Source organism: Bombina bombina, chromosome 2 (assembly GCF_027579735.1).
Source record: "Bombina bombina isolate aBomBom1 chromosome 2, aBomBom1.pri, whole genome shotgun sequence".
NCBI lineage: Eukaryota > Metazoa > Chordata > Amphibia > Anura > Bombinatoridae > Bombina > Bombina bombina.
This window is the reverse complement of record NC_069500.1, coordinates 1,445,065,558-1,445,080,430: the sequence shown is the minus strand read 5'-3', so window position 1 is coordinate 1,445,080,430 and position 14,873 is coordinate 1,445,065,558. Positions and strand designations below refer to the sequence as shown.

The 14,873-nt window shown below is 45.4% G+C and overlaps 1 protein-coding gene across 2 annotated transcripts in view; it reads left to right on the top strand.

Moving 5' to 3' along the window:
* Positions 1–14,873, top strand: part of PCGF1 (polycomb group ring finger 1) — a 150,062-nt gene that overhangs the window by 28,832 nt on the left and 106,357 nt on the right. For both annotated transcript variants that reach the window (XM_053704413.1, XM_053704412.1), the window contains exons 2-3: positions 4,492–4,597; positions 4,791–4,943. In XM_053704413.1, coding sequence (XP_053560388.1) covers positions 4,492–4,597; positions 4,791–4,943 — 259 coding nt within the window. The remainder of the gene's footprint in view (positions 1–4,491; positions 4,598–4,790; positions 4,944–14,873) is intronic.

Here is a 14,873-nt window from a genome sequence, read left to right as displayed (position 1 = left end):
TATAGCTGACATTACGGGAGGTAAGGGCCATGCTCTACCTCAGGACAGGGCCAAATCAAAGGCCAAACAGTCTAATTTTCGTGCCTTTCGTAACTTCAAGGCTGGAGCAGCATCAACTTCCTCCGCTCCAAAACAGGAAGGAGCTGTTGCTCGTTACAGGCAGGGCTGGAAAGTTAACCAGTCCTGGAACAAGGGCAAGCAGGCCAAGAAACCTGCTGCTGCCTCCAAGACAGCATGAAGAGAGGGCCCCCTATCCGGAAACGGATCTAGTGGGGGGCAGACTTTCTCTCTTCGCCCAGGCTTGGGCAAGAGATGTCCAGGATCCCTGGGCGTTGGAGATCATATCTCAGGGATATCTCCTGGACTTCAAAACTTCTCCTCCACGAGGGAGAATTCATCTTTCAAGGTTATCAGCAAACCAAATAAAGAAAGAGGCGTTTCTACGCTGTGTACAAGACCTTTTACTAATGGGGGTGATCCACCCAGTTCCGCGGATGGAACACGGGCAGGGATTCTATTCAAATCTATTTGTGGTTCCCAAGAAAGAGGGAACCTTCAGACCAATCTTGGACTTAAAAATCCTAAACAAATTTCTAAGAGTTCCATCATTCAAAATGGAAACTATTCGAACCATCCTTCCCATGATCCAAGAGGGTCAGTACATGACCACAGTGGATTTAAAGGATGCCTACCTTCACATACCGATTCACAAGGATCATTATCGGTACCTAAGATTTGCTTTCCTAGACAGGCATTACCAGTTTGTAGCTCTTCCCTTCGGATTAGCTACGGCTCCAAGAATCTTTACAAAAGTTCTGGGCTCACTTCTGGCGGTACTAAGACCGCGAGGCATAGCGGTGACTCCGTACCTAGACGACATTCTGATACAAGCGTCAAGTTTTCAAACTGCCAAGTCTCATACAGAGATAGTTCTGGCATTTCTGAGGTCGCATGGGTGGAAGGTGAACGTGGAAAAGAGTTCTCTATTACCACTTACAAGAGTTCCCTTTCTAGGGACTCTTATAGATTCTGTAGAGATGAAAATTTACCTGACAGAGGCCAGGTTATCAAAACTTCTAAATGCTTGCTGTGTCCTTCATTCCATTCCACACCCGTCAGTAGCTCAGTGCATGGAAGTAATCGGCTTAATGGCAGCGGCAATGGACATAGTACCATTTGCGCGCCTGCATCTCAGACCGCTGCAATTGTGCATGCTAAGTCAGTGGAACGGGGATTACTCAGATTTGTCCCCCCTACTAAGTCTGGATCAAGAGACCAGAGATTCTCTTCTATGGTGGCTCTCTCGGCCACATCTGTCCAAGGGGATGACCTTTCGCAGGCCAGATTGGACGATTGTAACAACAGACGGCAGCCTTCTAGGCTGGGGAGCAGTCTGGAACTCCCTGAAAGCTCAGGGATTATGGACTCAGGAGGAGAAACTCCTCCCAATAAATATTCTGGAATTAAGAGCAATATTCAATGCTCTCCTAGCTTGGCCTCAGTTAGCAACTCTGAGGTTCATCAGATTTCAGTCGGACAACATCACGACTGTGGCTTACATCAACCATCAAGGGGGAACCAGAAGTTCCCTAGCGATGTTGGAAGTCTCAAAGATAATTCGCTGGGCAGAGTCTCACTCTTGCCACCTGTCAGCGATTTACATCCCAGGCGTAGAGAACTGGGAGGCGGATTTTCTAAGTCGCCAGACTTTTCATCCGGGGGAGTGGGAACTTCATCCGGAGGTCTTTGCTCAACTGATTCTTCGTTGGGGCAAACCAGATCTGGATCTCATGGCGTCTCGCCAGAACGCCAAGCTTCCTTGTTACGGATCCAGGTCCAGGGACCCGGGAGCGGTGCTGATAGATGCTCTGACAGCCCCTTGGGTCTTCAACATGGCTTATGTGTTTCCACCATTCCCGATGCTTCCTCGTTTGATTGCCAAGATCAAACAGGAGAGAGCTTCGGTGATTCTGATAGCGCCTGCGTGGCCACGCAGGACCTGGTATGCAGACCTAGTGGACATGTCGTCCTGTCTACCGTGGTCTCTGCCTCTGAGACAGGACCTTCTAATTCAGGGTCCTTTCAAACATCCAAATCTAATTTCTCTGAGGCTGACTGCATGGAGATTGAACGCTTGATTCTATCAAAGCGTGGCTTCTTGGAGTCGGTTATTAATACCTTAATACAGGCTAGGAAGCCTGTTACCAGAAAAATTTACCATAAGATATGGCGTAAATATTTATATTGGTGCGAATCCAAGAGTTACTCATGGAGTAAGGTTAGGATTCCTAGGATATTGTCCTTTCTACAAGAGGGTTTAGAAAAGGGCTTATCTGCTAGTTCGTTAAAGGGACAGATTTCTGCTCTGTCTATTCTTCTACACAAACGTCTGGCTGAAGTTCCAGACGTTCAGGCTTTTTGTCAGGCTTTAACTAGGATTAAGCCTGTGTTTAAGACTGTTGCTCCGCCGTGGAGCTTAAACTTAGTTCTTAATGTTCTTCAAGGCGTTCCATTTGAACCCCTTCATTCCATTGATATCAAGCTGTTATCCTGGAAGGTTTTGTTTTTGATGGCTATTTCCTCGGCTCGAAGAGTCTCTGAGTTATCTGCCTTACATTGTGATTCTCCTTATCTGATTTTTCATTCAGACAAGGTAGTTCTGCGTTCTAAACCTGGGTTCTTACCTAAGGTAGTTACTAACAGGAATATCAATCAAGAGATTGTTGTTCCATCACTGTGTCCTAACCCTTCTTCAAAGAAGGAACGACTTTTGCATAATTTGGACGTAGTCCGTGCCCTGAAGTTCTATTTGCAGGCAACTAAAGATTTTCGTCAAACTTCTTCCCTGTTTGTCGTTTTACTCTGGACAGAGAAGAGGTCAAAAGGCTTCGGCTACCTCTCTCTCTTTTTGGCTTCGTAGCATAATACGTTTAGCCTATGAGACTGCTGGACAGCAGCCTCCTGAAAGGATTACAGCTCATTCTACTTGAGCTGTGGCTTCCACCTGGGCCTTTAAAAATGAGGCCTCTGTTGAACAGATTTGCAAGGCTGCGACTTGGTCTTCGCTTCACACCTTTTCAAAATTTTACAAATTTGACACTTTTGCTTCTTCGGAGGCTATTTTTGGGAGAAAGGTACTTCAGGCAGTGGTTCCTTCTGTTTAATGTTCCTGCCTTGTCCCTCCCTTCATCTGTGTACTTTAGCTTTGGTATTGGTATTCCATAAGTAATGGATGACCCGTGGACTGACTACACTTAACAAGAGAAAACATAATTTATGCTTACCTGATAAATTTATTTCTCTTGTAGTGTAGTCAGTCCACGGCCCGCCCTGTCTTTAAGGCAGACCTAAATTTTAATTAAACTCCAGTCACCACTGCACCCTATGGTTTCTCCTTTCTTGTCTGCTTTGGTCGAATGACTGAATATGACATGTGAGGGGAGGAGCTATATAGCAGCTCTGCTTGGGTGATCCTCTTGCAGCTTCCTGTTAGGAAGAGATATATTCCATAAGTAATGGATGACCCGTGGACTGACTACACTACAAGAGAAATAAATTTATCAGGTAAGCATAAATTATGTTATTGTGTGTGCAGACCTTTTGTACCGTGGCACTTAATTACTGATATATACTGTGCTAATATAAACATTTGTGTGTGCAGGGGCCTTTTGTACTGTGGCACTTAATTACTGATATATACTGTGTTGATATAAACATTTATTGTGTGTGCAGGAGCCTTTTGTACTGTGGCACTTAATTACTGATATATACTGTGCTGATATAAACATTTATTGTGTGTGCAGACCTTTTGTACTGTGGCACTTAATTACTGATATATACTGTGTTGATATAAACATTTATTGTGTGTGCAGGAGCCTTTTGTACTGTGGCACTTAATTACTGATATATACTGTGCTGATATAAACATTTATTGTGTTTATTGTGTTTTGTACCGTGGCACTTAATACACTTTGAATATACATAAAACATAAACATAAAACAGCAGTGCGTTGCTTCTGAACCTACCTAGTCTTGTTTTATCACTCTCTGTGTGAATCGTACAATAAAACCCTTTCATGAGTTCTCAGAACTATTTTCGCTCATTTCAGCAGATGGCGCTCTTCACCAACAGCTAGTATTTCAGTTTCTCTGAGTGACCGCTGATGTGCATATACGGATAGAATCTAACGTCACATTGTAGCCACATGCTCTGACTGTGAGAGAAGAATTAGCGTAGGTTTTGGTGCAGGAGAGAATATTCTGCATGTTCTGGCGCACTGGGTGGGGCTTATGTCATGTATACATCAGTATACCAGATGTGTTTAGTAGCCAATAAGAAGACAAGGCTATGTATAGATAATGATAGAAGCTTCTGTTATAGCCGCTACATAATGCGATAGTCTTGGTATATGCAAGTTTAGCGGGGGATTTTATAGAGAGGTCTGTACGTGTATCTCTCATGTTACTGATCTGCTCACTCTGCTCCCGCAGGAGGTGGTTAAGGTGAAGATCAAGGAACTTAACGAGCACATTGTGTGCTACCTGTGCGCCGGATACTTTATAGACGCTACAACCATCACTGAGTGTCTGCATACATGTGAGTAGTATGCCGCCCCAACGCCTCTTGTAGGTATTTACCATACATTTGTGTGCTCATGTGCCCTCTCACGTGTGCGGGCTTGTGTGTGTGCTCATGTGTGCAGGTTCATGCATGTATATGTGTGTGGGCGCCAGCTCATGTGCACGGGTGTTTTTGTCTGTCACTAATTTATCTTCCCCCTCCCCTGCAGTCTGTAAGAGCTGTATAGTAAAATACCTACAGACCAGCAAGTACTGCCCCTTGTGCAACCTCAAAATCCACGAGACCCAGCCCCTACTGAACCTCAAACTGGACCGTGTCATGCAAGACATTGTTTACAAGCTGGTACCAGGTCTACAGGAGAGTAAGTATGCTGGGCAGGAAGCCGGCCAATGAAGGACACATGCAATGGGCACAGCAAGCAGATGTGAGGGAGAGATACGAGAGCATGGCAGGAGAGAGAATGATGCCAAGTATAGTAAAGGGAAGCCGTGATAGCGGCACCCGGTCAGGGCTAAGAGAGAATGATGCTAGGGGTAGTAAGGGGAAACAGTGATAGCGGCACCAGGTCAGGGTAAAGAGAGAATTATGCCATGTGTAGTAAGGGGAAACAGTGATAGCAGCACCAGGTCAGGGCTAAGAGAGAATGATGCCAGGTGTAGTAAGGGGAAACAGTGATAGTGGCACCAGGTCAGGGTAAAGAGAGAATGATGCCAGGTGTAGTAAGGGGAAACAGTGATAGCAGCACCAGGTCAGGTCTAAGAGAGAATTATGCCAGGTGTAGTAAGGGGAAACAGTGATAGTGGCACCAGGTCAGGGTAAAGAGAGAATGAAGCCAGGTGTAGTATTATTATTATTATTATTATTCTTTATTTATAAAGCGCCATCAGATTCCGCAGCGCTGTTCATAGGTAACAAAGATAAAAGGACAGTACAATATGAGACACCAGACAAAATTTAACAAACAAATACAGGAGGAATTGGGAGCCCTGTAAATGGGTAGGAGGGTGAGAAACAGGAGGTGGGGACTGCAAAGGTGGGAATGATGTTAGTGTGAAGTTAGATGAGGGCAACTATTAGGCAAGTGGAATTCATTAGTTACTGATTTGGTTATAGGCTTCCCTGAACAAGAAGGTCTTTTTAGGGAGCGTTTAAAGGAGGAGAGGTTGGAGGAAAGTCTGACAGCACGAGGAAGTGCGTTCCAGAGGGTTGGTGCCGCACAAGAGAAGTCCTGTAGTCTAGCATGAGAGGAGGTGATGGTAGAAGAGGCAAGGAGTAGATCGTTGTTGGATCTTAGGGGACAGGCTGGAGTATATTTGTTGATGAGTGAGGACAGGTATGGGGGGGCTGCATTGGTAAGGGCTTTGTAGGTCAGAGTGAGAATTTTAAATTTAATTCTGCTGTGAATGGGGAGCCAGTGAAGGGACTCACAGAGGGGTGCGGCAGATACAGAGCGTCGGGAGAGGAGGATTAGCCTAGCAGAGCATTTAGGATGGATTGAAGGGGGGAGAGGCTGGAGAGAGGAAGGCCAGTTAGTAGGTTCTTACAGTAGTCAAGCCGGGAAATTACTAGGGAATGGATTAGCTGTTTAGTAGTTTCAGCACTCAGAAAAGGACGAATTTTGGAGATATTGCGTAGGTGGTTGCAACAGGATGAAGAGAGCGATTGGATGTGGAGTATGAAGGAGAGATTGGAGTCGAGTGTAACTCCGAGGCAGCGGACTTGGGGTGATGGGGAGATAGAGGTGTCACCGACAGTGATAGTAAAGTTAGAAACTGGAATAGAATTAGTTGGGGGGATTAGAAGAAGCTCAGTCTTGGGCATGTTGATTTTTAGGTGGTGAGAGGCCATCCAGGAAGAAATGCCAGATAAGCAGTCGCTGATGTGGGAAAGGACAGAAGGAGAGAGTGCAGGGGTAGATAGGTAGATCTGAGTATCATCAGCATAGAGGTGATAGTTGAAGCCATAGCTACTAATAAGTTTACCCAGTGAGGAAGTATAAATAGAGAAGAGTAGAGGGCCTAGAACAGAGCCTTTAGGTACTCCAACAGACAGAGGCAATGGAGAGGATGAGTCGTCAGCAAATGAGACAGAAAAGGACCTATTAGAGAGATAAGAGTGGATCCAGGAGAGGGCAATGTCACAGAGCCCAAGGGAGCCGAGAGTCCGTAGGAGGAGGGGATGGTCAACAGTGTCAAAGGCAGCAGACATGTCAAGTAAGATAAGTATAGAATAGTGGCCATTGTTTTTAGCAGAAAGAAGATCATTGGTAACCTTGGTGAGGGCAGTCTCAGTTGAGTGTTGGGGACGGAAGCCAGATTGCAGGGGGTCAAGCAATGAGTTGGAGGATAGGAAGTGTGTTAGGCGATCGAAAACTAGTTTTCTCTTGTTAAGTGTATCCGGTCCACGGATCATCCATTACTTGTGGGATATTCTCCTTCCCAACAGGAAGTTGCAAGAGGATCACCCAGAGCAGAGCTGCTATATAGCTCCCCCCCTCACTGCCATACCCAGTCATTCTCTTGCAACTCTCAACAAAGATGGACGTAGTAAGAGGAGAGTGGTGTATTATAGTTAGTTTTTTAACTTCAATCAAAAGTTTATTTTTAAATGGTACCGGAGTGTACTGTTTCATCTCAGGCAGCATTAGAAGAAGAATCTGCCTGTGATTTCTATGATCTTAGCAGAAGTAACTAAGATCCACTGCCGTTCTCACATATTCTGAGGAGTGAGGTAACTTCAGAGGGGGAATGGCGTGCAGGTTTTCCTGCAATAAGGTATGTGCAATTCACATATTTCTAGGGATGGAATTTGCTAGAAAAATGCTGCTGATACCGGATTAATGTAAGTTAAGCCTTAAATGCAGTGATAGCGACTGGTATCAGGCTTATTAACAGAGATACATACTCTTATAAAAGTGTAATATAAAACGTTTGCTGGCATGTTAATCGTTTTTATATATGTTTGGTGACAAAACTTATTGGGGCCTAGTTTTTTTCCACATGGCTGGCTTGATTTTTGCCTAGAAACAGTTTCCTGAGGCTTTCCACTGTTGTAATATGAGTGGGAGGGGCCTATTTTAGCGCTTTTCTGCGCAGCTAGAATTACAGACTGAGACACTCAGCTTCTTTCTGCATGATACAGGACATCTCTGAAGGGCTCAAAAGGCTTCAAAGTCGTGTTTGAGGAGGGTAACAACCACAGTAGACTGTGGTAGTTGTTGTGACTGTGTTTAAAAAACGTTTTTGTCATTTATTATTCCGTTTTTGGTATTAAGGGGTTAATCGTCCATTTGCAAGTGGTTGCAATGCTCTGCTGACTTGCTACATACACTGTAAAAACTTTGTTAGTGTAACTGCCTTTTTTCACTGTTGTTTCAAATTTTGTCAAAATTTGTTTCTCTTAAAGGCACAGTAACGTTTTTTATATTGCTTGCTAACTTGCTTTAAAGTGTTTTCCAAGCTTGCTAGTCTCATTGCTAGTCTGTCCAAAAATGTCTGAAACAGAGGATACTTGTTCATTATGTTTAAAAGCCATGGTGGAGCCCCATAGGAGAATGTGTACTAAATGTATTGATTTCACCTTAAACAGTAAAGATCAGTCTTTATCTATAAAAGAATTGTCACCAGAGGGGTCTGTCGAGGGGGCAGTTATGCCGACTAACTCTCCCCACGTGTCGGACCCTTCGCCTCCCGCTCAAGGGACGCACGCTAATATGGCGCCAAGTACATCTGGGACGCCCATAGCGATTACTTTGCAGGACATGGCTGCAATCATGAATAATACCCTGTCAGAGGTATTATCCAGATTGCCTGAATTGAGAGGCAAGCGCGATAGCTCTGGGGTTAGACGAGATACAGAGCGCGTAGATGCTGTAAGAGCCATGTCTGATACTGCGTCACAATATGCAGAACCTGAGGACGGAGAGCTTCAGTCTGTGGGTGACGTCTCTGAATTGGGAGACCTGATTCAGAGATTTCTAATTTTAAATTTAAGCTTGAGAACCTCCGTGTATTGCTTGGGGAGGTATTAGCTGCTCTGAATGACTGTGATACAATTGCAGTGCCAGAGAAATTGTGTAGGCTGGATAAATACTATGCAGTGCCGGTGAGTACTGATGTTTTTCCAATACCTAAAAGGCTTACAGAAATTATTAGTAAGGAGTGGGATAGGCCCGGTGTGCCCTTTTCCCCACCTCCTATATTTAGAAAAATGTTTCCAATAGATGCCACTACACGGGACTTATGGCAGACAGTCCCTAAGGTGGAGGGAGCAGTTTCTACTTTAGCAAAGCGTACCACTATCCCGGTTGAGGACAGTTGTTCTTTTTCAGATCCAATGGATAAAAAATTAGAGGGTTACCTTAAGAAAATGTTTATTCAACAAGGTTTTATTTTACAGCCCCTTGCATGCATTGCGCCTGTCACTGCTGCGGCGGCATTCTGGTTTGAGGCCCTGGAAGAGGTCATCCATACAGCTCCATTGACTGAAATTGTTGACAAGCTTAGAACTCTTAAGCTAGCTAACTCATTTGTTTCTGATGCCATTGTTCATTTGACTAAACTAACGGCTAAGAATTCCGGATTCGCCATCCAGGCGCGTAGGGCGCTATGGCTCAAATCCTGGTCAGCTGATGTGACTTCAAAGTCTAAATTACTCAACATTCCTTTCAAGGGGCAGACCTTATTCGGGCCTGGTTTGAAAGAAATTATTGCTGACATTACTGGAGGTAAGGGTCATACCCTTCCTCAGGACAGGGCCAAATCAAAGGCCAAACAGTCTAATTTTCGTGCCTTTCGACATTTCAAGGCAGGTGCAGCATCAACTTCCTCTGCTTCAAAACAAGAGGGAACTTTTGCTCAATCCAAGCAGGCCTGGAAACCTAACCAGTCCTGGAACAAGGGCAAGCAGGCCAGAAAGCCTGCTGCTGCCTTAAGACAGCATGAAGGAGCGGCCCCCTATCCGACAACGGATCTAGTAGGGGACAGACTCTCCCTCTTCGCCCAGGCGTGGGCAAGAGATGTTCAGGATCCCTGGGCGTTGGAGATCATATCTCAGGGATATCTTCTGGACTTCAAAGCTTCTCCTCCACAAGGGAGATTTCACCTTTCAAGATTATCTGCAAACCAGATAAAGAAAGAGGCATTCCTAAGCTGCGTACAAGATCTCCTTGTAATGGGAGTGATCCATCCAGTTCCGCCGACGGAACAAGGACAGGGGTTTTTTTCAAATCTGTTTGTGGTTCCCAAAAAAGAGGGAACCTTCAGACCAATTTTGGATTTAAAGATCCTAAACAAATTCCTCAGAGTTCCGTCATTCAAGATGGAAACTATTCGAACCATTTTACCCATGATCCAAGAGGGTCAGTACATGACCACAGTGGACTTAAAGGATGCCTACCTTCACATTCCGATTCACAAGAATCATCATCAGTTCCTGAGGTTTGCCTTTCTAGACAGGCATTACCAATTTGTAGCTCTTCCATTCGGGTTGGCTACAGCCCCAAGAATTTTTACAAAGGTTCTGGGCTCACTTCTGGCGGTCCTAAGACCGCGAGGCATAGCGGTGGCTCCTTACTTGGATGACATCCTGATACAGGCGTCAAGCTTTCAAATTGCCAAATCTCATACAGAGATAGTTCTGGCATTCATGAGGTCGCATGGGTGGAAAGTGAACGAAGAAAAGAGTTCTCTATCTCCTCTCACAAGGGTTTCCTTCCTAAGGACTCTAATAGATTCTGTAGAAATGAAAATTTACTTGACGGAGTCCAGGTTATTAAAACTTCTAAATGCTTGCCGTGTTCTTCACTCCATTCCGCGCCCCACGGTGGCTCAGTGCATGGAAGTAATCGGCTTAATGGTAGCGACGATGGACATAGTGCCATTCGCGCGCCTGCATCTCAGACCGCTGCAATTATGCATGCTCAGTCAGTGGAATTGGGATTACACAGATTTGTCCCCTCTACTAAATCTGGATCAGGAAACCAGAGATTCTCTTCTCTGGTGGTTATCTCGGGCCCATCTGTCCAAGGGTATGACCTTTCGCAGACCAGATTGGACAATTGTAACAACAGATGCCAGCCTTCTAGGTTGGGGTGCAGTCTGGAACTCCCTGAAGGCTCAGGGTTCATGGACTCAGGAGGAGAAACTCCTCCCAATAAATATTCTGGAGTTAAGAGCAATATTCAATGCTCTTCTGGCTTGGCCTCAGCTAGCAACACTGAGGTTCATCAGATTTCAGTCGGACAACATCACGACTGTGGCTTACATCAACCATCAAGGGGGAACCAGGAGTTCCCTAGCGATGTCAGAAGTCTCCAAGATAATTCGCTGGGCAGAGACTCACTCTTGCCACCTGTCAGCGATCCATATCCCAGGTGTAGAGAACTGGGAGGCAGATTTTCTAAGTCGTCAGACTTTTCATCTGGGGGAATGGGAACTCCATCCGGAGGTGTTTGCTCAATTGGTTCTCCGTTGGGGCAAACCAGATCTCATGGCGTCTCACCAGAACGCCAAGCTTCCTTGTTATGGATCCAGGTCCAGGGACCCAGAAGCGGCACTGATAGATGCTCTAGCAGCGCCTTGGTTCTTCAAACTGGCTTATGTGTTTCCACTGTTTCCTCTGCTCCCTCGTCTGATTGCCAAAATCAAACAGGAAAGAGCATCAGTGATATTGATAGCGCCTGCGTGGCCACGCAGGACCTGGTATGCAGACCTAGTGGACATGTCATCCTTTCCACCATGGACTCTGCCTCTGAGACAGGACCTTCTAATACAAGGTCCTTTCATCCGAATCTACTTTCTCTGAGACTGACTGCATGGAGATTGAACACTTGATCCTATCAAAGCGTGGCTTCTCCGAGTCAGTAATTGATACCTTAATACAGGCACGAAAGCCTGTCACCAGTGACCAGGAAAATTTACCACAAGATATGGCGGAAATATCTTCATTGGTGTGAATCCAAGAATTACTCATGGAGTAGGGTTCGGATTCCTAGGATATTGTCCTTCCTCCAAGAGGGTTTGGACAAAGGATTATCAGCTAGTTCTTTAAAGGGACAGATTTCTGCTCTGTCTATTCTTTTACACAAGCGTCTGGCAGAAGTTCCAGACGTTCAGGCATTTTGTCAGGCTTTAGTTAGAATTAAGCCTGTGTTTAAACCTGTTGCTCCTCCATGGAGCTTAAACTTGGTTCTTAAAGTTCTTCAAGGGGTTCCGTTTGAACCCCTTCATTCTATTGATATCCAACTTCTTTCATGGAAAGTTCTTTTTCTGATGGCTATTTCCTCGGCTCGAAGAGTCTCTGAGTTATCTGCCTTACATTGTGATTCTCCTTATCTGATCTTTCATTCAGATAAAGTAGTTCTGCGTACAAAACCTGGGTTTTTACCTAAGGTGGTTTCTAACAAGAATATCAATCAAGAGATTGTTGTTCCATCATTATGTCCTAATCCTTCTTCAAAGAAGGAACGTCTTTTGCATAATCTAGACGTAGTCCGTGCCTTGAAGTTTTACTTACAGGCTACTAAAGATTTTTGCCAAACATCTAACCTGTTTGTTGTTTACTCTGGACAGAGGAGAGGTCAGAAGGCCTCGGCAACCTCTCTTTCTTTTTGGCTTCGGATTATAATCCGTTTAGCCTATGAGACTGCTGGACAGCAGCCCCCTGAAAGGATTACAGCTCATTCTACTAGAGCTGTGGCTTCCACCTGGGCCTTTAAAAATGAGGCCTCTGTTGAACAGATTTACAAGGCTGCAACTTGGTCTTTCCTTCATACTTTTTTTCCAAATTTTACAAATTTGATACTTTTGCTTCTTCGGAGGCTGTTTTTGGGAGAAAGGTTCTACAGGCAGTGGTTCCTTCCGTTTAAGTTCCTGCCTTGTCCCTCCCATCATCCGTGTACTTTAGCTTTGGTATTGGTATCCCACAAGTAATGGATGATCCGTGGACAGGATACACTTAACAAGAGAAAACATAATTTATGCTTACCTGATAAATTTATTTCTCTTGTAGTGTATCCAGTCCACGGCCCGCCCTGTCCTTTTTAGGCAGGTCTATATTTTAATTAAACTACAGTCACCACTGCACCCTATGGTTTCTCCTTTCTCGGCTTGTTTCGGTCGAATGACTGGATATGGCAGTGAGGGGAGGAGCTATATAGCAGCTCTGCTGTGGGTGATCCTCTTGCAACTTCCTGTTGGGAAGGAGAATATCTCACAAGTAATGGATGATCCGTGGACTGGATACACTACAAGTGAAATAAATTTATCAGGTAAGCATAAATTATGTTTTTCCAGGACTTTAGAAGCTAGCGAAAGTAGTGATATGGGGCGGTAGTTTGCAGGAGAATTGGGGTTGAGGGAGGGTTTTTTGAGGATGGGGGTGACCTTTACATGTTTGAAGGATGATGGAAATGAACCAGTAGTAAGGGATCGGTTGAATATGTGAGTAAGAGCTGGGGTGAGGGTAGAGGACAGAGAGGGTATTAGATGTGAAGGGATAGGGTCAAGGGGGCATGTAGTGAGGTGTGAGGAAGATATTAGGGAACTCACTTCATTCTCAGTGGTTGGGGGGAAGGTACTGAGAGTGTTGGAGGGGGTGACCGGGGGTGGAGATGAAAGGTTGCAGTCTTGTGGTGGGATGTTGCTTCTGATGGTAAGTGTTTTGTTGAAAAAGTAGTCTGCCAAGTCTTGAGCACTAAAGTCAGATGAGGGGGGTGGTGCAGGTGGATAGAGGAGAGTGTTGAATGTGGAGAAGAGACGTTTAGGGTTTGAGGAGGGAGAAGATATGAGAGAAGAGGAGTAAGAATAAAGAATTAACTTATAGTGTAGGAAATCGGGTTCAGAACGGGATTTCCTCCAGGCACGTTCAGCAGCACGGGAGCATTTTTGTAGATAGTGTGTTTGCTGAGAGTGCCAGGGCTGGAGCTGACGACGTGGGGTTTTGCGTATTTGTGGAGGAGCAAGGGTGTCGAGTGCAGAGGAGAGAGTATTGTTATAGTGGCTTGTAGCAAGGTCAGGGCAGGATACCGTGGAAGTGTGGGGAAGGCGTTTTTGAATAAGGTTAGAAAGTTGGAGAGGATCCACATTGTGCAGATTTCTACAGGTGCGGAGGCGGGGGGTAGAAATAGGTTTAGCCTGTACATTGAGATTATAGGTGAGCAGATGGTGCTGCGAAATCTGTTGGCGCTCTACAAATAACCGATAATAATAATGGTGGTCTGAGATGGGAAATGGGCGACAGGTGACATCAGAAGGGGAGCAGAGGTAGGAGAATACCAGATCAAGAGAGTGTCCGTCACGGTGAGTAGGGAATAGGGTGGATTGTGAAAGACTAAAGGAGTTTGTGAGTGAGAGAAGTTTAGAGGCAGCAGGGGTAGATGGGTTATCAATGGGGATGTTGAAGTCCCCTAAGATTAGACCAGGTGTATTTGTAGAGAGAAAGTGAGAAAGCCAGGCAGCAAAGTTGTCGAGGATCGGGAGGTTGGTCCAGGGGGACGATAGATAACTGCCACCTTGAGGGAGATGGGGGAGAAAATGCGGATGCAATGGACTTCAAAGGAGGAGAAGGAGAGAGATGGATGAGGATGGAGGTGCTGATAGGAGCAGGAAGGGGACAGTAAGATTCCAACACCGCCACCATGTCTCTTACCTGGCTTAGGTGTGTGGCTAAAGTGGAGACCGCCGTGCGTTAGAGCAGCAATGGAAGCAGTGTCAGAGTAAGAAAGCCAGGTTTCAGTAATTGCTAGAAGATTGAAAGCATTAGAAACAAACAGGTCGTGAACAGTTGTAAGTTTGTTACAGACAGAGCGTGCATTCCAGAGGGCACAAGAAAAGAGAGGGGATAAGCGCTGTGGGTTAATGGAGATGAGATTGTAGTAAGGGGAAACAGTGATAGCGGCACCAGGTCAGGGTAAAGAGAGAATGATGCCAGGTGTAGTAAGGGGAAACAGTGATAGCGGCACCAGGGTAAAGAGAGAATTATGCCATGTGTAGTAAGGGGAAACAGTGATAGCAGCACCAGGTCAGGGTAAAGAGAGAATGATGCCAGGTGTAGTAAGGGGAAACAGTGATAGCGGCACCAGGTCAGGGTAAAGAGAGAATTATGCCATGTGTAGTAAGGGGAAACAGTGATAGCAGCACCAGGTCAGGGTAAAGAGAGAATGATGCCAGGTGTAGTAAGGGGAAACAGTGATAGCGGCACCAGGTCAGGGTAAAGAGAGAATGATGCCAGGTGTAGTAAGGGGAAACAGTGATAGCGGCATCAGGTCAGGGTAAAGAGAGAGTGATGCCAG